Source organism: Mustela nivalis (genome assembly GCF_964662115.1).
Source record: "Mustela nivalis genome assembly, chromosome: 19".
Classification (NCBI taxonomy): Eukaryota; Metazoa; Chordata; class Mammalia; order Carnivora; family Mustelidae; genus Mustela; species Mustela nivalis.
The window spans coordinates 4980955-5006216 of record NC_139038.1 but is presented as its reverse complement, the minus strand read 5'-3'; the positions used below and the strand labels follow the sequence as shown (position 1 = coordinate 5006216).

The 25262-nt window shown below is 44.1% G+C and overlaps 1 protein-coding gene across 3 annotated transcripts in view; it reads left to right on the top strand.

The window, feature by feature from the left end:
* The first annotated feature begins 292 nt into the window (after positions 1–292).
* RAC1 (Rac family small GTPase 1) overlaps positions 293–25262 on the top strand; it is a 37578-nt gene continuing 12608 nt past the window's right edge. The window contains exons 1-3 of one of the 3 annotated variants that reach the window (XM_082712678.1): positions 293–580; positions 15085–15315; positions 24509–24580. In XM_082712678.1, the coding sequence (XP_082568804.1) occupies positions 15281–15315; positions 24509–24580 (107 nt within the window). In that variant the 5' untranslated portion in view covers positions 293–580; positions 15085–15280. Of the gene's footprint in view, positions 581–14796; positions 15316–24508; positions 24581–25262 lie in introns of all 3 variants that reach the window. The other 2 variants (XM_082712677.1, XM_082712676.1) reach the window with 2 other exon arrangements.

Genomic DNA, 25262 nt, shown 5'->3' with positions numbered 1-25262 from the left:
AAGTAGGCAGAGAGGCAGGCGGGTGGGGGTGCGGGGGGGGGAGGAGGCTCCCCGCTGAGCAGAGAAGCTGATGTGGGGCTTGATCCCAGGACCCTGAGATCATGACCTGAGCCAAAGGCAGAGGCTTAACCCACTGAGCCACCCAGGAGCCCTGAAATCGTCATTTTTTAAGGTTGATAATGGAATTATGGGATACCAGAATCCCTTCATGGGCTGGATTAAAAGGGTTCAGATTTTTCAGGAACAAAGCTTTGTGCAAAGACTCTAATTTTGATGTTGGCCAAAGGCAAGGGGGATGTTAGAAAGGGTAGTGAAAGGGGAAGTGATATATGTCAGCTACAGGCTTGTGGCTGTGGAAACAGGGGGCTGAGGATGAGGTCTACCTGCCTGTTCTTGCTTGCTGTACGGAGTTATTGTTATTCTAAATTTTTGCCATCTTTCTTCCTCCCGTTCCTCATGACTCCACAGAAGATGAGTTGGTGCTGGTTCTAATTCTGTTTGAACCGCGGACTGCAGAGGTCCTAGACTCAGAGGCTTTGCAGTACCGGGACCTGATTCTCTGGTTTTCTCCCCGAGACAGGTGAGTGTAAGATTGTGATGGTTACATGACGGTGGGTGGGAGCATCTGAAAATATTTTGCATGTGGAAAGCTGTCTGCGTGTGTCAGGCAGTCAGAAGGCATGTGGTGCGTGTGGCAGGACCTGATCATTGTCCTCTAAGATCCACTCCTAGAGGACTTTTTAGCAGGACCTGTATCTGCCAGCCTGCAAGGCAGCTTGGTGTGGTCATATGATTAAATTCTGGGATCAGGTGTAAGAAGTAAGGATCATCCTGGAGAGACCCTGTGTGTGCCCTCCACTCCCTTTCCTCCCTGTTTCTCTATCCTGTGCTTGGAGCGTAATATACTACTGGCTAGGGCTCCATCTGGGTATAAGAAGAAGGAGCTGGACCCTCAGGCTTCACAGATGGGGAACTTACCAGCCTGAATTACTCACCTCGGGAGTTTTGCAACCAGTGAAATAAACTTTGATCTCTTTTAAGCTGCTGTCACTTTAGGTCTCTGTCATTTGCCCTGAAACAAATCCTAATGAACACAGCGCATATCTTTTCGTTTTCCCTGACCAGCCACAACTTCCCGTTCTTTTAGGGGCACTTCCTCTACCCCATTCCTTGTGGTCGTGATGGGCTGTGAGTCACTGGGTGGACTCCCTTTTCCCCAACAGTCCACACGCCCCCACCAGGAATGGAAGCCTCAGTGAGTGGCACCTGCAGACAGGTGAGTCTGTTATTATGATGTCAGCATCCCAGAAAGAACATCCTTGGGGGCCCTGGAGTGGCCCTGGATCCTGTCCATTCTGAGCCCCAGTAAATCAACTTTTCCTTAGATTCTGTGACCTTGTCAGTGTTCTCCCTGAACCTCTTTGGGTTGTTTTGTTTTGTTTTGTTTTGTTTTTCTCAATTCAGAGTAGCTTTCCCTCGCCTTCAACCCAAGAAACATAGCTCCCCACATTTTTTTTGTCTTCCCATTTTTCCAGCTCTGGTCATGCCAGTATCTCCACTCTGATACCCCGTAGTCACCATTGTCCCTAACAAGTCATCCCAACACTTAGTTGCTTAAAACAACAACAATCATTATGTGATCATCTCTCGTCGTCAAAGGGATTGAGTGGGCACCACTAAGTAGTTCTCATCTGGGGTTTCTCATGCGCTTGCCGGCTGTCATCTTAAAGGTTTCTTGCTTTTTCCAACATAGCCGTTCCTTGATGCTAATTGGATGTAAAACAACTCCACTCATTTCTGACACAAACTACCTGGAGTTAGCTTCAGACGCCACAGGTTTAAGGTCTCGGTTCTACAACATGGCCCCTTCTTTGGACGCCAGCCCCAAGCCCTGGGGACCGTTCGTAATTCTGACAGCCTCTACATTTGGGGGTTCCCAGATCCCTGTTTAGGTTGGATCATTCACTAAAATGACTCCCAGAACTCAGGAAGCCACTATACTTATGGTTACAAATCTACTATAAAGGATACAAATGAACATCCAGATGTTGAGTCTAATAGGATATAATGGGATACTATTCGTTCTTAAAAAAAGAGAGGGAGAGGCACCTGGGGGACTCAGTCAGTTAATTGTCTGCCTTGGGTTCCTGTCCTGATCTCAGGATCCCAGGAACAAGCCCCACAGCCTGGCTCTCTGCTCAGTGGGGAGTTTGGTTCTCCTTCTCCCTCTCCCCCTATGCTCTCTCAAATAAGTAAATAATATGTACACACATATATGTAATAAAATAAATTAATTAAAAATAAAAATAGGGGGTGCCTGGGTGGCTCAGTGGGTTAAGCCGCTGCCTTTGGCTCAGGTCATGATCTCAGGGTCCTGGGATCGAGTCCCGCATCGGGCTCTCTGCTCAGCGGGGAGCCTGCTTCCTCCTCTCTCTCTCTCTGCCTGTCTCTATGACTACTTGTGATCTCTCTCTGTCAAATAAATAAATAAAATCTTTAATAAATAAATAAATAATAAAAATAGGGACACCTGGGTGGCTCAGTGGGTTAAAGCTTCTGCCTTCAGCTCAGGTCATGATCCCAGGGTCCTGGGATCAAGCCCCGCATCGGGCGCTCTGCTCAGTGGGGAGTCTGCTTCCTCCTCTTTCTCTGCCTGCCTCTCTGCCTGCCTGTGATCTCTGTCAAATAAATAAATAAAGTCTTTATTTTTTTTAAAGATTTTGTATATTTATTTGACAGACAGAGATTACAAGTAGGCAGAGAGGCAGGCAGAGAGAGGAGGAAGCAGGCTCCCCGCTGAGCAGACAGCCCACTGTGGGGCTCGATCCCAGGACTCTGGGATCATGACCTGAGCCGAAGGCAGAGGCTTTAACCCACTGAGCCACCCAGGCACCCCTAAATAAAGTCTTTAAAAAAAAATTAAAATAAAATAAAAACTGATTCAGCTACTGGAAAAACTTTTAAGTATCTTTTCAACAACCTGAGTGTGGGAATCTACCTTTTGAACAGTAAATTTTACAGATTCTAAACACAGATCAAATTTTTTTTTTAAATATTTTATTTATTCATTTGCCACATAGAGAGACAGAGAGAGTGAGAGAGAGAGAGAGAGCACAAGCAGGGGGAGTAGCAGACAGGGGGCCAGGGAGCCGGATGTAGGCCTCGATCCCAGGACCCCAGGATCATGACCTGAGCTGAAGACAAATGCTTAACCAACTGAGCCATCCAGGCACCCCCAAATATTTCTGATGAACTCTAAGCGTCCGAATCTTAATGTGACATAAATGTAAAATGCACCAGATTTCAAGGATGAGTACAAAAAAAGAATGGAAAATACCTCTTTATATTATAAAAATATAATAATCTTTATTAATGCACCAGATTTCAAAGATGAGTACAAAAAAAGAATGGAAAATACCTCTTTATATTATAAAAATATAATAATCTTTATTAATTACATGCTGAAATAATTTTTAGTACTACTGAGTCAAATAAAGCATGCAATTAAAATTAATTGCCTTATTCCAAACTCCTCAAGTTATACACATTACATATGTAGCTTTTCATATGTCAATCATACCTCCAGAAAATGGTTTTAAAAAATAGTTGCATTTGTTTCCTTTTGCTTTTTTTTTTTTACAAGGGAACAAATCTATACCTTTATTTATTTACTTTTCAGCAAGGGGTGTGTGTGTGTGTGTGTGTGTGTGTGTGTTTTTAAGATTTTATTTATTTATTTGACAGAAAGAGCAAGAGATCACAAGCTGGGGAGACAGGGGAGAGAGAGGGAAAAGTAGATTTCCCACCGAGCAGAGAGCCCGATGTGGGGCTCTATCCCAGGACCCTGGGATCATGACCTGAGCCGAAGGCAGACGCCCAACCATCTGAGCCACCCAGGCGCCCCTACTTGTCAGTAAGTTTAAATCCTTGAGGGGCACAGCGTTGCACCAATTCTGTGGCCAATGGCTTTAGCAGGAAGGTTGCTTTGGAATTTGGCACAAACCACGCCATGGTTTTGTTCGGCTGGCCACCAGGAGTCACTGTGCTGTTCTTTGCTTTGTACAAACAAGTGAGTGTCTTGCCTGGATAGACTTCATAAACACCTTCATGACCTGAGCTGAAGACAGATGCCCAACCGACAGAACCACCTGGGTGCCTCCCCTCCCCTCCCCACCCCCCAAAACATTCTTTTGTGGTTTGCGTTAGGTTTCTCTTGGTCATTTCTAGGCAAATCAACTGGTGTGACACATCACTCCCAGGAAACTTAGCAGACAAAGGAACAAGTCCCAGCTGGCTTGGACTCTAAAGGGATGTGAGATAATGTTCACATCTTTCCCGTCCAAAGTCTGGACAGGATGGTCACTTTCAGGACTTCACCTGTCCTGACTTCAGGGACAAAGTGGGTGAATCCACATGAAGTACGAGCCCCTGGCCAACATCTGCCCCTGGGTCAGAGGCGCAGGCAGGCCATGGGAAGCCCCCATCACTCTCCGACTGCCCAGGCCCAGACCCTACCGGCCCCACTGAACCTCTGGAGTTATCTTCATCTTACCTAGGAGGATCCAGAGGTAGTAGGTAGACCAGAGAAGAGAGGGGCAGTATTTGATTTAAAGTTTCAGTGGTGGGGCCCCTGGGTGGCTCATTCGTGAAGCTTCTGCCTTCAGCTTGGGTTGTGGTCCCAGGGTCCTGGGATCGAGCCCTGTGTCAGGCTCCCGGCTCAGTGGGAAGCTGCTGTTTCCTCACTTGCTGTCTCTCTCTGTCAAATAAATAATTAGAATCTTTACCAAAAAAAATAAGGAAAGAAAGAAAAAAAAAAGAAACAGCTGGGGATGCCTGGGTGGCTCAGTTTGTTAGGCATCTGCCTTCGGCTCAGATCGTGATCCCAGCGTTCTGGGACTGGGTCCCATATCGGGCTCCTTGTTCAATGCAGAGCCTGCTTCTCCCTCTCCCTGTGTCCCTCCCCACTGCTCGTGCTCTCTCTCTCTCTCAAATAAATAAAATATTAAAAAAAAAAAAACAGCTGATACAAAGACACTCAGATCTTTCTCTGTCACCCTGATACCATGAAACAAATCTCCTGTATGAAAAATCGCTTCCCTATACTAAGAAGTAAGAAGACATCCTCTATTACCAGAGAGAGGAACATCAAAGCAGAGGGAGCTCTAGAAACAAACCTTGTTACTTTTCTTCTAATCTACTACCTCAGCTTAGAATTCTGCTTAGAATTTCCTATTAATGGGCACCTGGGTAGCTCAGTCAGTTGGGCGACTGACTTTTGGTTTCCACTTGAGTTGTGATCTTGGGGTCCTGATCTTGGTGGAGCCCCCAGGCCAGCTCGGTCTCTCTCTCTCTCTCTCAAATAAATAAATAAAATCTTTTCAAAAAACTCCCTACCAATTAAAGCCTCCAAACACCCACTTTCATCATGCTGTCACTCCCTCGACAATTTATTGTCTGTCTAAAATGTACAAAAACTGCCTTCCCTGGTCATTTCTGTAGGTCTCCATTTCAATACTGGGCCTCCATGCACGCATAACAAAATGTGGGGTTTTTTTCCCCCCTCCTGTTTACCCATCTCCTGTAAATTTAATTCTTACTCCAGCTGGAAGACCCCAAGGGGTAGAGGGAGAATTTTTTCTTTCCTACAGGGCAGGGAAAAGTCTCTCTCAAATCCCTTTCCCCACATAGTCAGGGCCCTCTCCAAAGCCGGCACCATTACCAACTGCTTGTGTCTCCTTGCAGAGAGAGTTTATGCCTCGATAAACATGCCCCTGATTTTTTTTAAGATTTTGACAGAGAGAGAGCGAGAGCACAAGAAGGAGGAGCAGCAGATGGGTGCCTGAGTGGCCCAGTGGGTTAAAGCCTCTGCCTTCAGCTCAGGTCATGATCTCAGTGTCCTGGGATCGAGCCCTGCATTGGGCTCTCTGCTCAGCAGGGAGCCTGCTTCCTCCTCTCTCTGCCTGACTCTCTGTCTACTTGTGATCTCTCTCTGTCAAATAAATAAATAAAGTCTTAAAAAAAAAAAAAAAAAAGGAGGAGGAATAGCAGAAGGAAAGGAAGAAGCAGGCTCTCTGCTGAGCCGGGAGCCTAATGCAGGGCTTGATCCTGGGACCCTGCGACAGTGACCTGAGAGCTGAAGGCACACACCTGACTGACTGAGCCCCTCAGGGACCATAAAAAGACTGATTAGAATAAAAACTGAGGGGTCCGGGGCGCCTGGGTGGCTCAGTGGGTTAAAGCCTCTCCCTTCGGCTCAGATCATGATTCTGGGGTCCTGGGATTGAGCCCCACATCAGGCTCTTTGCTCAGCAGGGAGCCTGCTCCCCCCCCCCCCTCTGCCTGCCTTTCTGCCTGCTTGTAATCTCTATCAAATAAATAAATAAAATCTTTAGGGAAAAAAAAAAAAACTGAGGGGTCCCTGGGTAGCTCAGTGGGTTAAGCCTCTGCCTTCAGCTCAGGTCATGATCTCAGGGTCCTGGAATCGAGCCCCGCATTGGGCTCTCTGCTCAGCTGGGAGGCTGCTTCCCCCTCTCTCTATGCCTCTCTGCCTACTTGTGATCTCTCTCTGTCAAATAAATAAATAAAATCTTAAAAAAAAATAAAAACTGATAATGCCAAGTATTCGCGGGGATACAGTGTGATGGGAACATGAAATGAGACAGTGAGTTTGGAAAAAAGTCTCAGTTTCTAATAAAATGAAACCCAGCTCTCTATGACCCAGCAATTCTACTTCTGGGTACTTACCCTCAAGTAAGTGAAAATGCATGTCTAAAGAGAAGATGGGGGGGGCATCTGGGTTGCCAAATCAGTTAAGGGTCGAATTGTTGATCTCAGCTGAGGTCTCAATCTCAGGGTCATGAGTTTGGGCCCCACAGTGAGAAGGCTACTTAAAACAGTAATAAATAAATAATAAAAAGAAGATCTGGATAAGAATGTTCTTTTTTTTTAAGTTTTTTAACGATTTTATTTATTGGGGTGCCTGGGTGACTCAGTGGGTTAAAGCCTCTGCCTTCAGCTTGGGTCATGATCCCAGGGTTCTGGGATCGAGCCCCACGTCAGGCTCTCTGCTCAGCGGGGAGCCTGCTTCCTCCTCTGTCTATCTCTCTCTGCCTGCCTCGCTGTCTACTTGTGAACTCTGTTAAATAAATAAATAAAATCTTTGAAAAAAAAAGATTTTATTTATTTATTTGACAGACAGAGATTACAAGTAGGCAGAGAGGCAGGCAGAGAGAGATGGGGGGAAGCAGGCTCCCTGCTGAGCAGAGAGCCCAATGCAGGGCTCAATCCCAGGACTCTGAGATAATGACCTGAGCCAAAGGCAGAGTCTTTAACCCACTGAGCCACCCATGTGCCCCTGGATGAGAATGTTCTTAGCTCTATCTATCTATCTATCTATCTATTTTTTTAAAAGATTTTATTTATTTATTTGACAGACAGACATCACAGGTAGGCAGAGACACAGGCAGAGAGAGAGGGAAGCAGGCTCCCTGCTAAGCAGAGAGCCCAATGCAGGGCTCGATCCCAGGACACTGAGATCATGACCTGAGCTGAAGGCAGAGGCTTTAACCCACTGGGCCACTCAGGCACCCATCTGCTGCTCCTGCTGCTCCCTGCTAAGCAGAGAGCCTGATGCAGGGCTCTATGCGGGACTCCATTCCAGGACCCCGAGATCATGACCTGAGCCAAAGACAGAGGCTCAACCCACTGAGCCACCCAGGCGCCCCGATCTATCTATTTATTTTAAGTAAGCTCCATGCCCAGCATGGGCCTTGAACTCACAACCCTGAGGTCGAGAGTCCCATGCTCTACTGACTGAGCCAGTCAGGTGCCCCAAGACTGTATGATTCCTTTTGCATGAAGTTCTAGAAGAGGCAACAGGGACTTGTGAGAAAGATCACAACAGAGATGACTTTGGGGGTGACGGTGGAGACCAAGAAGGAGCACGAGGAATTCCTTTGGGGGACATAAGACTTTATATATATATATATATATATATATATATATATATATATATTTTTTTTTTTTGGCCTTCCTTTATTTTTTGATTTTTTTTTTAATTTCTTTTCAGTGTAAGATTTTATATCTTGATGGCATTTTGCATCACTGTATATATTTGTCAAATCTCAGGGAATGGTGGGGCGCCTGGGTGGCTCAGTGGGTTAAGCCGCTGCCTTCGGCTCAGGTCATGATCTCAGGGTCCTGGGATTGAGTCCCGCATCGTGCTCTCTGCTCAGCGGGGAGCCTGCTTCCCTCTCTCTCTCTCTGCCTGCCTCTCCGTCTACTTGTGATTTCTCTCTGTCAAATAAATACATAAAATCTTTAAAAAAAAAAATCTCAGGGAATGGTAAACTTAAGATTTGTACATGTTATTGTCTGCAGTTTTACCTAAGGGGGAAAAAAAGGATAATTCGTTTTATGCATGTTGAAGTGTTTGGTGGGGGGTAACTGTTCTGATTTCTGCAACTTCTTTTGAAAGGCAGCCAGAAATTTGATGGTTAAATGGATAAGTAGATACGTGATGTTATTGTCTGCAGTTTTACCTAAGGGGGAAAAAAAGGATAATTCGTTTTATGCATGTTGAAGTGTTTGGTGGGGGGTAACTGTTCTGATTTCTGCAACTTCTTTTGAAAGGCAGCCAGAAATTTGATGGTTAAATGGATAAGTAGATACGTGATGAAGCACGTCTAGGAAAATGCTAATTGTAGCATTTAGATGGATATATGAATGTTCACGGCATATTCCTTTCAACTTCTCTGTGCCAAAATTTTTATCATAAAATGTGGGAGGAAAGCAAAGAGAAAAAGAGAAGCATAGGGGAGGAGTGTAATGATTCCTTTTTATTACGTCCTTGCTCTGTTACCAGAGCTGAGCTGCTCAAAAGCAGTGCTGGTTTGTCTTTCACTGTCTCTGGCTCTCCACGCTGGAGGAAAGTAGGGAGAAGTGGGCAGGGAAACAGTGTGTGGTTTATTGGCTGCAAAGTTTCCCTGCTCTGAAGTGGGCTGGTCATAAAACAGTCACCATCCCCAGGGTGGGGGTGGGGGACCCTTCTCCCCTCTGCTGTGTCTCATCTCTGGTTTCTGCCTTTCGGTTACTTTGGCTTTATTTCCTCCTAGTGGAGGAATACATGTTCCAGAAGCTTCCTGGGATATGGTGTGTGGGAGATAAAATTTTTTTTGAGCACTGACTTGTCTGAAAATGTTCTCATTTCACCCACCCACTTGATCAATAGTTTGGCTGTGAGTGGAAAATCATCTTCCTTGAGCATCTGGAAGGCATATGGCTCACCACTGCAACTGTTGGGAAATCTGACCCATTCTATTTCCTGTTTCCTCAAGACTTGTGTTTTCTCTTTGGAAGCTTGTAGAATCTTATCTGCTCCCATTGTTCTCAAGTTTTCATGGTGATGAACTCAAGGGTGAATCTATTTTCATTCATTGGGCTGGCCCTTTCTGTTTCTAAACTCGAGTCCTTCAGGTCTGCGAAATTTCCCTGAAATTTTTCGTGGTATTTTTCTCCTTTGCTTTGTCTTTGTTTTCCTTTTTTTTTTTCTTTTTTAAAAGAATTTTATTTATTTACTTGACCGACAGAGATCACAAGAGGCAGAGAGGCAGGCAGGCGGGGAGGGGGGAGCAGGCTCCCTGCTGAGCAGAGAGCCTGATGCAGGACCCTGAGACCATGACCTGAGCTGAAGGCAGAGGCTTTAACCCTCTAAGCCACCGAGGTGCCCCTGTTCTTTGTTTTCTATGACGGGGTATTATTAGGATGATTGGACCTCCCGAATATCCCCATGGTTTCCTGCTTTCTAACTCTCCATGTCTTTAGGGTCCTCTGAGAGGTATTCTCAATTTGGTGGTCCAAACTTTCTGTTGAGTTTTTTCTGCTTGTTTGTTTTTAGTTTGATTTTTTTTTTTTTTTTTTTTTTTTGGTAGGGTTTCTTTTTTTTTTTTTTAAGTCATCTGAATGTTCCTTTTTTTTTTTAAACAGCACTTCCTTTTTACTCATGGGTGAATTGGCTTTTTTTTTTTTTTTTAATCTGAAGATACTGATAGCCTTTAAATTTTTTTTTTCTTTTTTCCTGTCCTGTTTTTGTTTTCCCCACATTTATTTAGTTTGTTTTGATATCTAGCTTCCACTCTGCAAGTTTTCCTCAAATATCTTTTCTTAAGATTTTTTTTTTATTTGACAGACAGAGATCACAAGAGGGGGCGGGGGAAGCAGGCTTCCCGTCGAGCAGAGAGCCCAATTCGGGGCGCTATCCCAAGACCCTGGGATCAGGACCTGAGCCGAAGGCAGAGGCTTTAACCCACTGAGCCATGCAGATGCCCCTCAAATATCTTTTTTTTAAATATATATTTTATTTATTTAGTTGACAGAGGGAGAGCACACATGCGGGGGTGGGCAGCAGTTCCCCGCTGAGCAGGGAACTCCAAAGAGCAGCTCCATCCTAGGACCCCAGGATCACAACTGGAGCGGAAGGCAAACACTTAAGGGACTGAGTCACCCAGGCGCTCCTCCTCAGATATCTTTTAATCCTCCTGGGCAGGACAGGTTGCCCAGAGAAGAGCCCTTCACTCTCCACCAACCCCCCCCCCCGAACCCCACTCCCTCCCCCCCCACCCCAACCCACACTCTGAAGTAAACTGCCTGCAGCAGTCATGGAGGAGGGGGTCAGGGAGTTTCAGGATTCTGCCCAGAGGAGAGGAGCCTCCAGTCTTTTATAGGGGAAGCGGAGGTGGCCATCTTGCCTAGTGCAAGATGAAAAGTGGGACTGTCCCCGGCTTCTTCTCAGCTTTCAGGCCATGCTACTCTTCCTCCACCCCAGTTCCTAGCACTTTGATGATCCTCTGGTGTTAATCTGGAGTCCATCAATTTTCCCACTGCTAGTCTAAGTGATTAAACCAGTTTCAACCAGTCAAATCTGTTACAACCAGGCTGTCCCCACATCCCCACCTCCCACATCTCCTTTCTTTTCCATACTGTCTGTTCTAGGATTATGTCTTTTTTTTTTTTTTTTTAAATCTCTCTTCTGAAGTTCTAGTGGGGTTGTGGGTCAAAATTAAATTAGGTACTTGTAATTAATCTATCCTGTTAATCTGGAAACAAATACGATATGTTCATTTGCTTCTATAAGCATCTCCCCGACCAGGAGGTAGGTTTCCTCCTGGCAAGGATCTGTTTGGCTCATTTCACAACAGAATAACTGATCGACCTTGAAAAAAGGACCTCAGGAGGAGATATGATTGTTAACCTTAAAAATGAAATGGCCAGGGGGTACCTGGCTGGCTCAGTTGTTAGAATATGTGATTCTTGAGCTCTGGGTTGTGAGTTCGAGCTCCGTGTTGGGTGTGAAGATCACTTAAAAATGAAATCTTTAGAACACACACACACACACAATAAAACTGCCAGTTATTTTACTAGTAAAAATGGATTTATTTGGGAATGGAAGTGAATTGCCAATGAGGACACCTAGGCTACAGCAAAACCACAGGTAAGTCCAATAAATGAAGGAGAGGAACACTATTTTATCGAGAAGAAGGAGGAATTTGGAAGGGGTTGTTTTGAATAAAAGTCCATTAGAGAGAAGCAAGGGTTCAGGGTGTGGATGGCTTTCCATTGACTGAGTTGCAGCACTGGTTGATTTCTTGTAGGAGATGCAATATACACCTTTCCCTGTTGGGGCCCTTAATGACTGATTCTTTTCTGTTGCAAATTCTTCATTAGGTGTCTGTAATGGACAATTTTTCCTGTTATTGACATTGAGGGATAGGGCTCCCCCTACCATCTCGAGGCCACTTTAGTCAAATTTCCCTTATTAATTTTCATAAATGCATATATATTGGCCATTTGAGAAATAACCATGTAGCCCATGCACAAACACACATGGTGTGATATCTGCTTATTTAGTTTTAATTTTAGCTTTTCTGGCCTGTTTGTTGCCATGGAGTACATTATAAATAGACACTCAAGGTAAAACTTGGAGAAGTTTTAAACTGAGTGTTAAACAAACTCAGGTTTTACTCAGTATTTATTATTTATTTCTTTTCTTTTTTTTTTTTTTTTTAAGATTTTATTTATTTACTTGACAGAGAGAAATCACAAGTAGTTGGAGAGGCAGGCAGAGAGAGAGAGAGGGAAGCAGGCTCCCCGCTGAGCAGAGAGCCCGATGCGGGACTCGATCCCAGCACCCTGAGATCATGACCTGAGCCAAAGGCAGCGGCCACCCAGGCACCCCTATTTATTTATTTCAAATAGGCTTCTTGCCCAACATTGGATTTGAACTCATGACCCTGAGATCTAGAGTTGCCTGCTATACCAACTGAGCCAGCCAGGACCCCCAATTCAGTTTCAAATCAAAGTTTCTTTTCTTTTCTAGTATTTTATTTATTCATTTGAGAGAGAGAGAGAACATGAGAGGGGAGAGGTCAAAGGGAGAAGCAGACTCTTCACTGAGCAGGGAGCCTGATGTGGGCCTCAATTCTGGGACCCCAGGATCATGATCTGAGCTGAAAGCAATTGCCCAAGCAACTGAGCCACACAGGAGCCCTCAAAGTTTATTTTCATATGTGAGTTGTATGTTTTGTTGCTGTATAGTCCTTGTCAAATCTCTTGGACAGTGGACTTTCACCTTACCAATCTAGAGAAACAATCATCTGAATGTGGGTTGTGTTGTATGTTGGCTCAAAAACACATGTCCTATCAGAGCAAAGTCCATACCCAAGGCAGCCTGTCATCACCTCTCTGGATTCTAGACCTGGTGCAGCTCTAAGACATAGCTCCCTCCAAGGCACATCTCAGGGTAGCCCCAAGCCTCTAACTCCCAGGACTTTGTTCTCCCTGTGGAAAACTCTTTTCTTCTCATTCCATCAAGACCCACCAAATATCTTACCCAAAGCCATGTTTCCATTCTCATCTTCGTGATAAAAGACTTTTTAAATTAGTGTGAGTAGAGTTCTTGCTCCCTGATTAGCAGTATATTTGTACCCCACTTACAGCACTGAAAACAGTGGGTGTGGTATCCTGGCAACTATGTCCCTATCTGGTTCATTGGCTATCAGTCCATTATGCAACAGCAGTACTCAAATGTTTGTTCAATTGAATTATTGACCTGAGGCCCCACCTGTTTATTTGCTCCCAGTCTAGAAACATGGAGGTAATTATACCGAGTCTTTTATGTTTGTCATAGATTCACTGGTAATTTCTAGGGAAGATTTTATTATTTATTTGAGAGAGAGCACGAGTGGGGGTGAAGGGCAGAGCGAGAGGCGGAGGGAGAAGGAGACTCTCTGCTGAGCAGAGAGCCCAATGCGGGGCTAGATCCCAGAACCTTGAGATTATGACCTGAGCCAAAGACTGACACTCAACCCACCTCACCACCCAGGTGCCCCGATTCACTGGAAATTTTTATCAGCAAAGATGACACTGTTGCTCTACACCCTTGAAAATTCAATTCCTCTTCAAGGGAGATCTTTATGAACAGAGCAAAAAGGAGATGTCCTTTGCCCTGGGAACATATTTATTTTAAAATAACTGGAAGACAAAGATGCTTTAAAAACAAAATCAGGGACACCTGGTGGCTCAGTGGGTTAAAGCCTCTGCCTTGGGCTCAGGTTATGATCCCAGGGTGCTGGAATCAAGCCCCACATTCGGCTCTCTGCTTAGCAGAGACCCTGCTTCCCCTCCTGCCCCTCCTCGCCACCGCTCCTCTGCCTACTTGGGATCTCTGTCAAATAAATAAATAAAATATTTTAAAAAAAGAAACAAAACAAAACAAAAACAAAAACAAAAGAACAACCAAATCTGTGTAGAGAACGTCTGATTTCGGAACACTGTTACCATACTGAGCAGCAGAGCCAATTCCAGGAACAGAACCCTTATGGGATGAAAATGTCATTGGAAATCAACTCCCCTGGCGGGTCTACTCTAGGAGCTGATGGGCGTGTGAATCAGTAATTACCTTGGAGGAGGGTAATGCCGGAACAGGTACCAAAGCTTTAAAAAGTGCTCACCCCTGCGACCTCCCTAACTCCATTTTAGGGCGGGTGGTCTAAAGAAATCAAGCGGTAAAGATTCTGGGACAAAGATGCTCAGCCCAACATTGTTTCTCAAACAGGAACAACTCCAATAACACAATAACACAAATATTGGTTCAGGGCCACCGGCATAATGGGAGTGAATAGTAAATGACCATTAAAAACGTTCTACGCAGCGTGCCCGGGTGGCTCAGTGGGTTAAACCTTGGGCTGGGGTCATGATCTCAGGGTCCTGGGATGGGGCTCTCTGCTCAGCCGGGAGCCTGCTTCCCCCCACCCCTGCCTACTTGGGATCTCTCTCTCTCTCTGTTAAATAAATGAAATCCTAAGGGAAAAAAACAAAAAAGCAAAAAAAAAAAAGTTCTACGCATGTATTTCTCTCTCTCTCTCTTTTTTTTCTTTTTTAAATTTGTCGTTACATACATATATAACCAAAAGGTTATATATGGTTCGCTCCCACCCCCGAGCATGTGACTCCTGATCTCAGGGTTGTGAGTTCAAGCCCCAGGGTGGGCACGGAGCCAACTTAAACAAACAAACAAAAAAAAAACCAGGAAATATACCAAAATATTGGCACCTTAATGGTGTACTAACAGAGCATCATCTCCAGAACTTGGTACAAAGCGCAGGACTAGTAAATGTTCAACGCAGGGGAAACAAAATGCATACGTAAGAGAAGAAATCTCAGCACATTCTTGGCCTAACGAACAGCCGTTATCTTTGAAACACGGTACAGTATGTGGTATTTCCTTCTTTCGAGTTTCAGGTTTCGAATATTCTGGAAGAAAATCATCTTCCTATCACAGAAGCAGGCTAATCTTCGGCCCTTCGCCAGGTGGCACAAAGATGGCGGCCGGCCCGCCCCCGCGCCCCGCCCCACGAGCCGAGCCCTCCCGAGCGCTCCCGAGCGCTCCCGAGCGACCCCGAAGCCAGCAGGAAGCCCGGGAGCCGCGCGGGCAGGAGCGGCCCCGCCCCAAAGCCTGGGAGCGGCGCGCCGGCGCGGGGGAGGGGAGACCGGATGTGAGTGGAGCGGCCATTTCCTGTTTCTCCGCAGTTTTCCCCCAGCTTTGGGTGGTGGCCGCTGCTGGGCTCCGGCTTCCCGTCGGCGGAGGGCGAGGCGGCGTGGACAGCGGCCCCGGCACCCCGCGCCCTGCCGCCCGCAGTCGCGCGCCTGCCCGTCCGCTGCGCCCCGAGTCCGCCGCTTCTCGCGTCAGCGTCCGGCCGCCGCCGCGGCCCAGCGAGCGGCCCAGATGCAGGCCATCAAGTGTGTGGTGGTGGGAGACGGGTGAGTGCGCGGCCCGAGGCTGGGGCCCGGGCTGGGGTCGGGGCTGGGGCCGGGGGCCCGGGCGGGGGCCGGGGCCGGAGCCGGGCGCGCTGGCGCGGGCCGGGAGCTGGCTTCTCCGCGGCGCGGGGCGTGGGGCGTGGGGCGCGGGGCGCGGGGCGCGGGCCGCCACTCACTTCCCTGCGGGACTAGACGGCACGGGCCTGGTTCCGGCTTTTTTTTTCCTTTCTTTCTTTTTCAAATTTTTGCCGGGGGAGGGAGTTACCGACCGGCCACCGAAGGGAAAAGTGAACTCCACCCTCCCGCCTTCTCTCGGGCCCGCTGCACGCCGGGCGGGGACCCCACCAGCCACCCTCGGTCGTCTGCCCCTCCATCGGTGGGCTTGCAGTTGCCTTTCGTAAAAAAAAAAAAAAGAAAAAAAAGGAAAAAATGGAAGAAAAAAAAAAAAAGGACCGTTTCTGGGCTTTTTACATCACCCTCTCGAGCCCGGTTAAGCGCTTCCGTGTGTCCCGGCGGTCAGGTCCGTAGGACTTGACGAATATATGCCTGGGCTGGTTTGGTGACCCTAAACTGATTTACCACGGGGTATCTTCCGCTGTATTTCGCTGCTTTAAAAAAACATTTTTTGGGGGGGGGGGTGATCATTTTTGCTCTTTCCGTGGAGAAACTTTTGAGATTCTAACTGCGAGGAGCTGGGTGTGATGAAGACTGTTGTTTTCTCTGCAAGTGGTGTGGTCATTATTTAAAAAAAAAAAAAATTGGCTTTCGCTTCTTGCATTAGGTATGGGATGTAGCAGAACAGGCTCCCTGAGCGGAGCTGCCCTGTGACTCAAGGCATTTCTTTTCATTACTGTCTGTGGTGGTTACAGGCCCTAGAGGAAGACAAGACTTGGCTTATACAGTTTTTTTTTTTTTTTTTTTTCTCTCCCAGAAACAAAAATCTCAGTGTAATGCGAGCAAAATCGTGTGTCTCAGCAGGGCTCGAGTAGTGTTGAGGGGTAGCAAGGAAGCTCCAAGAATTACTATCAGTTTCATCGAACTCAGGATGCAACTGATACATTTCTCAGGTCTTGTAAAGTCGAAGGAAGAGTTTTGGCATGGCTCTTCCTTTTCATTAATGTTCCCCAAACTTGTCATTAGGGCTGATGTGGCTTTTTTTTTTTTGCCTCCCATGTTGTGAATTAGCTTATTTAGACGGTCGTAAATTAGACATTCGAAATTGTTTCTGCCGCTAATTCAGATTCAAGGACAGTTGAGCTGATTTTTAAAAGGTGCCCATCTGTATGATTTGTCAGAATCATTGTATGAAACGTTAACACTTAATAGTTCTGTGTGTATAGCTAAAAATAACAACTTTCGCCTATTTAGGAATAGGTATGGTTTTTTTTTTTTTTTTTTTTGTCTTTTAAACTCTTCAGAAGAAAGCTTTACTTCCAGTTGGGGCAAAAAATATTCAGCTAGTTAGTTTAATAGGGAAATCAGTAAATTGGCTTAAATGAAGCTTGATTCTTTCGTGTAATGAATTAACGTCTGTCACATTGTCTTAGGAATGCTCTCACTGAATTTCCTTTAAAAATTAAAAATGCAGAAGCAGTATGCTTAGAGTATGAAATAATACTTTTTTTTTTTAAAGTCAGCTTGCTGCCAATTTAGTATCTAACCATAGTATGTAATATTGTTAATTGAAAATTTCTGAAACTAAAACATAAGCGTAGCAGATATATTTAATGCTTACAGATTAGGGACTTCTGCTATTCGTATTAGCTTCTTTATCTTAGTCACATACTTGTTGAATGTCTGCTGTGGGATCTGGATCCCTCCTTCAAATCAGGAAACCCTGGGCATATCACTCATCCGCCAGGACAGGGGCCTGAAGTTGAAGTTGGGAGGATTAAACAAGATGCTGGATACTAACTGCCTCGGACGTGCTTGGTCCCAGCTATGTGCGTGCCCACAGCCAGCCTCATACTGTTGCTGTTTCTCTTCCTCTGAGGCACTGCTGGGCTCTCTGGGGAGCGCAAGGCATAAAACACAATTCTCTAAGTTTTCAGCTTTTTTCGTACTGTGTTTGACATCGATGTAGACTGGGGCTAAGCCCTGTTAGAAGTGGAATAAACAATTTAAGTTCTATTTATTTTTTTAAAGATTTACTCATTTAAGTAATCTCTGCATCCAGTGTGGGGGTCAAACTCGTGACCCCGAGATCACGAGGCACAAGCTCCACCACTGAGCTAGCCAGGTACCCCCTCTAATACTTTCTTTTTTTAATTTTAATTTTATTTACTTAAGTGGCTTTACGCCTAGCGTGGGGCTTGAATTCATGACCCTGAGATCAGGACCTGAGCTGAAATCCAAGAGTCGGATGCTTAATGGACTGAGGCAACCTGCGCCCCCTCTATTTAAATAAGGGATTGCATATAGCAAACATGACTTCAGTCAGAAATTTAAATACATAATATTACATAATATTCCGTACCAAAAATATTACTCTACTTTTATCCAAACAAAGCATGCTTGTTGATATAGCTGGAATGTTCTTTTAATGAAAAATTGTGATAGCTGTAAATGTGGGTCTAAATTTTGTGGGGCACAGAATTCAGTGCTATGGAATTTGAGACTGTTAAGGGCAGTTTAAACAATAAAGGCAAATTGATTGAAGTTGAATAAATTGCAAGCTTGCTTACCTAAAATACATTCTTGGAAAGTACAGTTAAAAGCTATGTTATAGCTGTATTATAAGTAGGATCAATTAGCTTATATTCTCTATAGATTTTTTTCTATGTAGCAGTTAAGTTGGCATTGAGTATAAAATATGAAATGAAATTTTGATACTTTTTAATTCTGCAGATCCTTCTGTTGGTCCTAATTCTGCTAGCCCTTCCTGAACACAGGGTCTATCACTTTTTTATTTGGGGGATCTCTATCCCCAAGATTTTCTCCCAGCTTTACTTAGTTAAGACAGCATCTCACATTCAGATATTTCTAAACCATTTTTAGTAGTGTTTGACTTTCGTTGACTGGGAGTGAGTGACTTGAAGCCCCCCTGTGTTCACCCCTGATTGGGCTAGTGGTCTCCAGCCCAGTGTCTAATTTAGACATTGCTCTCCAGGAATTTTTTTAGTTGAGTGTGAGAAATACCTTCCACGATGATGTCATCTTTTTAGGAATGTACACCACTTACTTACTCCCCACTCACTTCGATTGAATAATCAGTGAAGGTATGAACCATGAATTAACTGCTTCATGAATTATCTTTGTATTTTTGTCTCGAGGGATGGGGTTCCATATTTTTGACCTGTTGTAAAGGTGTTTGAATTCTACACAGGCTTCTAAATTTGGTTTGTTATTTGACTCTGATCTTGATGGTTAAAATTATACTTAATGTCTTTTTTTTTTTTAACATTTTATTTACTTATTTGACAGAGATCACAAGTAAGCAGAGAGGCAGGCAGAGAGAGAGGGAAGCAGGCTCCCCATCCCAGGACCCTGGGATCATGACTTGAGCTGAAGGCAGAGGCTCAACCCACTGAGCTACCCAGGCGCTCCCCCCCCTCCGTTTTTTGTTTTTGTTTTTGTTTTTTTTTTTAACCTTAAAATGATAATCCTAGTAAAAGTTTGAGGTTGGGTTCAGTAGAGGAGTAACAGTAATTTTTAGAAATCTTAAAGCCACTTTTTATAATCTTTTGCATTAATCATGGAATGTATTAGTAGTTAACTACTTTTTTACCTCAGCATCACCCACCAGGTAGTTCTTGTGATTTTAGTCTTACTAAAAAGGAGATGTTTTACCAGGAATCCTGCTACCAAGGCAGTTACCACATGTCATCAGAGGAATATTTTTCCTCCCACATCTTAATATGAAAAGTTTCCCACATACAGAAAAGTTGAAAGAAGTACGCAGTGAACACCTGCCACTTAGATTTTGTATATTTTGCTCTATTTCCTTATCCCATATCTTCCCCATTATCAGAGCTTTTTTTTTTTTTTTAAGGTTTTATTCATTTAACAGAGGGAGAGAACACATACGGGAATGGCAGGGAGAGGGAGAAGCAGGCTCCCCGCTGAGGCAGAAGCCCAGTGTGGAACTGGTTCCCAGGACCAGGGGATCATGACCTGAGCCAAAGGCAGACCCATAAATGACTGAGCCACCTAGGGGGCTTATTTTAAGAGGATTTGATTTTGAAGGAGAATGGGGGTGATACGTAGTTAGATAAAAATTCTTGTTTTTGAACTCTATATTCTGCAGATCCAAATAGCAAGTACTCCAGGATTAGGCTTGGTGGTTATAGAAGGCAGCGGGCTAAAGACTAAAGGCTACTTCAGAATTGAACTTTTAGAGCTAGCATCTTCAGCCTTGGGGGTTTTTGAAACTATATAGGTTTTTAATTTTTATTGAAGCCTGCGATGGTGATAATGGTTTTCTATAAGTTGATTGTGGTGTCCCATGTTAGTGACAGAGTATCAGAATTTCAGATTAGAGTTTGTGGTTTTGTAACACTAAACTACTCTGTTCATGCATTTTCTGAATTTATTCTCTACGTGATTATGCATTTATTGAAGGCCTGCAGTTGGAGGGTTCCCAAACCCCATTTCACAGGGTAAATTGAGGACTTTGATTTAGGGTCTTTCATTTATGCAGTAATGAATATGTATTTAATACATAGAATTCACATTTCACTACATTCTGTTAATAGATCTTTAAGATCTCGGTACTTTCTGAAAAAGTTTTATTTATTTCAGGGTGAGAGGCAGAGAGTGAGAGCAAGGGCAGGAGTGGGAGGAGGGGAAGAGGGAGAGACAGAATCTCCAGCAGGCTAGCCCTGAGCCCAGAGTCTGAGATCGTGACCTGAGTGAAACCAAGAGTTGGATGCTGAACCATCTGAGCCACCCAGATGACCCAAGATCTAGGTACTTTAGACAGTAATATGGGTTTCTTATTTCCTGATTGGAGAAATCTGGTCTTTCAGTCCTGTTAATAAAATCAGTGTATCTTTTTAAATTTTATTTTATTTTTAAAAAAGATTTTACTTGGTGCGCCTGGGTAGCTCAATTGGTTAAGCGCTGCCTTCAGCTCAGGTCATGAATCCAGGGTCCTGGGATAGAACCCTGCACCTGGCTCTCTGCTCAGCAGAGCCTGCTTTTCTCTCTCCCTCTGCCTGCCGCTCTCCTTACTTGTGCTATCTCTGTCAAGTAAGTAAATCCTTAAAAATTATTTTATTTTATTTTAGGGAGAGAGCAAGCGTGAGGGAGAGGGTCTCAAGTGGATTCCTGCTCTTAGTGCAGAGCCTGACGTGGGCTTCGATTTATGACCCTGAGATGGACCTGAGCTGAAACCAGGGGTTAGGCCCTTAACTGACTGAGACACCCAGGCACCCCCTCATCCCCCCTCCGTGTATCTTTTTTAAATGAGGCAGTGCAGAAAGTTCTTATTTTTGAACTTCCTATACTGTATCCCTTCCCTTTTTGGGGGGGGGGGTAAAAGATTTTATTTTTAAGTAATCTGTACCCAGCTTAGGCTCAGACTGACACCCCTGAGATCAAGAGTCAGATCACCCAGGTGCCCCTCCCTTACTTTTCTAACATGAGAAGATTAACCATGTTTCCAAAGTTATTGATTGTGCTTCTTAAGATTTGGTTTATAGATTTTGGTAATACTGAGGTCTAACCCCAACTTTTAAAGTTTCCTTAGAGTTCTGGTGGAAAAACCAAGAACATAATAGGAACACAAGTTACGTGCTTTAATCTTGGTTATTTTTACAAGATAGAGCAGGAGAGACACAGGCAAAAAAAATGTACTCATGTGAACTTTGTTCCAGTAGACTCATGTTCATTTGTTAACTTTATGGCAGCTTTCAAAGATTAAAAAGAGGTTGAACTGAGCAGTTAAGTATATAAAATTGGAAACTCCAAAGGAGACCGTAACTTCCAGCGATCCTGTGGCAACATCAGTTAGGGCTGTGACCAGATGTGGCTTCCATCCTCTGTGTGGGGAGCTCTCACTGCCTGAGCCTGTTTACTTTGGCCTGTAGAGTTTGATTGTGGAGTGTGTTTAAAAGGAGTGAATAAGTAACACTAAGGGGAGGTAAATAACCATCTTCTTTTTATGTTTTTTTTTTCTTTTCGTCTGTTTTTAAAAACTAAGTAAATAAATCAAAGGTTGGACATGTACTTAGTTAAAAAGACAGAATTTAGGGGCATCTGGGTGACTCAAGTCAGTGAAGAGTCAGACTCTTGGTTGATCTCAGGTCTTGATCTCCGGGTCGTGAGTTCAAGCCCCATGTTGGGCTTCATATTGGGTGTGAAGCCTACTTAAAAAAAAAGTTCAAAATTTTATTATTTAATAATTTTTTATAGAACTTAGATTTATAGCAAATACTGTAATGGATTGGTTAAAAAAAAAAATTCAGTCAATGTCAGATTATGCCAGTACCTTGAATTCCTTTACAGTTAAATCTTTCCAAAGATGATGGCTCAGCTAAAGATGAAGTTGCAGGAAAAAGAAATTTTAGAGTATTTAAAACAAAGTTGGTCATATTTATAGTAATATGGCTTTGTTCTTCATACATATGGAAGAGATTTAGGACAGGCTCTTAAAGGAAATGCTACTACGGCATATTAACCATTAAAACCTTTATAGCTGCTTATTTTTGACATTAAGAGGCAATATGTATTAACATTTTTATACAACATTTGTAATTTTGAAAAGAGGTTCACTGGTGACGGCTTTAGACTCTACTCTTCTCCCTCAGCTACCGCATGTAATCCATGGCTGAGCCATCTTCATCTTGTTCTGCTTCATGGCTAGGAAGCTCTTGAAATGGCCCAGTTCTCTTCCCCCTGAAGCCCCCTTGTTGGTTCACACCACTCTTGTTTTCCTGCCTCCAGCCCCAGCTTCCTTCCTCTGTCCTCTTTCCACACTGCAGTCAGAGGCTGCTTCTAAAAATGCAAATTTAGTGGTTTCTTGGCAACTGAAAATCTTCTGGGACTTCCCAAGTAGGATCAAGTCCCATGCCCTTAACAAGAAGAGATGACAGTTTCCTCATATTTTCCTTTGCTGCTTCCCCCTTCTTTGTTCTTTAGGTATACTGTGCTGCTTCTGGGCCTTGCCGTAAATGCTCTTGCTTCTGCCTAGAATGTTCCTCCTATAATGGCTCCACTCCTTCTCTAAGTTTCAGTATACATTGCAGTTTCCTCGTCGGCTCTCCAAGACTAGGTTAGATCCCTTTACTGTACATTTCCAGAGTATCTTTTTTTTTTCTTTTTTTAAGATTTTATTCATTTATTTATTTGAGAGAGAGGGAGAGAGCGAGCATGCTAGTACATGGGCACCAGGAGAAGCAGCCTTTCAGTGGAGCAGGGAGCCTGAAGCGGGGCTCTATCCTGGGGCTCCAGGATCATGACCTGAGCCAAAGGCAGCCGCTCAACCAACCTGAGCCACCCAGGCGCCCCTCCAGAGCATCTTTAGTAACACTTACCGCATCTGTAATTTTATGCAGTGACTGCGTTCTTCCTTTTTTACCTAACCTCACAGATTCCCTGAGGTCTTGGTCATGGCAGGATCTTCAGCTCGTACAGTTCTTCCTTGCATAGCGTACACTTTGTCGGTATAGATTGAAATAAAATTAATGCTTTCAGGAGTTTGTGACGGAGTTGGTAGTCTTGCATTCCTTTTATAGTTGAGAAAACTGAAGTGTGAGGAAGTTGAAACTTACTAACAATTCCAGCCAGTAACTGATAAAGAGCTGGCTCTGGGCTTCAAATCCAGGGTGAGGACAAGAGATCTCAGCCTTCTGCTCGTACAGGTTTGACATTCTAAGCTTTTAACAAAATGTGTGGCCAGTGAGTCATTTTTGTTTAGAAAGCCTTTACGAGTTGGAAGCTACTTCCTCATGATGTAATGCTTGACTCCGCAGAGGTCTTTGGGGGTGGGGGAGTTCCAACTTTTAAGCCCTATTTTAATAATAATATGAATAAAACAAGTATTGGCAAGACTGGATGGGCCTGTCCTCTGTCCTAGCTGAGAGGTTTTTGCCTTCAGCTAAGGGTGCTACGAAACTAGAAAAGCACTTAACTTCTTTATGGTGAATCCTAATTCGTAGTAGTTGAGATTGAGCAACAAACTCTTAAAACCCAGAACTTCATTGTGTGACCGGCATGACCTTGGTAAGCCAACAGGAGACCGCAGGGAGAGGGGCTCCTTTAGGGAGAGCATTTAGTGAATCCTTAAGCCAGGGACACAGGCTCTCAGAAGCCCTTGAAGTCACCATAAGAGTGTCAGATTTGGAAACCATTTTTGGCTAAGGGTGCAGTGATACTAATTTTTAGGAGATATTGTCATGAATAAACATTTCGGACAATTGGGAAACTTTGAACCACCACTCTGACCTCTGCCTGATGGTACGCTGTACCCACTACCAGTTGTGCAGGAGGCCCTTCTGTCTTTGGAGGATTCTACACGATTCTTTTCTACTTTTTCCTCTTTGCAGCTGTTTGGAAGTTTATGCCAGCATTCTTGAGCCATTAATTAATATGTCTGGAATATATTTTGTTAGTTGCTTTAAAAGCTTATGGTGATACGGGAGGATGGGGGTTGGGGAGGTGGTAAATGAATACGGATGAATTAAAGTGAATTCTGTGTGGCTCTTTGTGGTTCACAGTTGTGTGTGTGGTGGTCAGTGACTAAGCACTCTGTTAAGAGAGAGCAGTCATTACTGATGCCAGAGGGAAGGCTTTCAAAGGTGGTGGGTTTGAGCTACCACTCCGAGTCTGCAAGATACATTACTTAGCAACCAAGTGGAAGTTATAGAGGAAGGCAGTGTTTGCATATTAGTATTCATCACAATGATTTGAGGATAGGATTGAAGAATCTTGGACGGAAAACTGGTACAGATGTTTACAGGAGAGAATTTCAGTTTAAAAATCTTGTTCCTGTTCAACCTGGGCTTCTTGAACAGCTATTTCTGACCATGAATGTTCATGCTATACTCCTAAACAGAACATGAAGGCTCCTATTTGAGAAATTTGAGTTTATTATAAATTTCAGGATAAAAATATGTAGTGTTAAGTAAGATTATGGAAACCGTTTAATGCTAAGTACTTGGTGGATACTCCTTGATTTTTCTGTTAGTTTAACAGTAATGAAAGGATTATATTCATGTGACTAAGCAACTTACACCATTTTTTTCTCTCTCTCTAGAGCTGTTGGTAAAACTTGCCTACTGATCAGTTACACAACCAATGCATTTCCTGGAGAATACATCCCCACTGTGTAAGTATGGAGTTAAACTGGGAATTAACTTGTCTGTGATTTTTTTTTTCTTTGACCATTGTTTGGCTATAAAGGCATTCTTAATTTGCACAGGAACAGATCTGATTAATTTTCTTTCCAAACATTCACCTAAGTCTAATTATATGTACTTGGGCTTTTTAAAAATACATAATGAAAGAAAAAAAAATACGTAATGTAGGGACGCCTGGGTGGCTCAGTTGGTTAAGCTGCTGCCTTCGGCTCAGGTCATGATCCCAGGGTCCTGGGATCGAGTCCCACATTGGGCTCCTTGCTCAGTGGGGAGCCTCCTCCTCTTTCTGCCTCTGCCTGCTGCTCTGCCTGCTTATGTTCTCCCTCTCTCTCTCTGACAAATAAATAAAATCTTCAAAAAGTTCATTGTGATGAAACACAGTTTTTTTTTTTTTTTTTCTTTAAGATTTTACTTATTTGTCAGAGAGAGCGTGCATGCACACAAGCAGGCAGAGCAGCAGGCAGGGGCAGAGAGAGAAGCAGGCTCCCCTCTGAGCAAGGAGCCCGATGCGGGACTTGATCCCAGGATTCTGAGATCATGACCGGAGCTGAAGGCAGCAGCTTAACTGACTGAGCCACCCAGGCATCCCAACACATAGCTTTCTTTTTCTTTTTTTTTTTTTTAAACACATAGCTTTCTTAATTTTTTTTT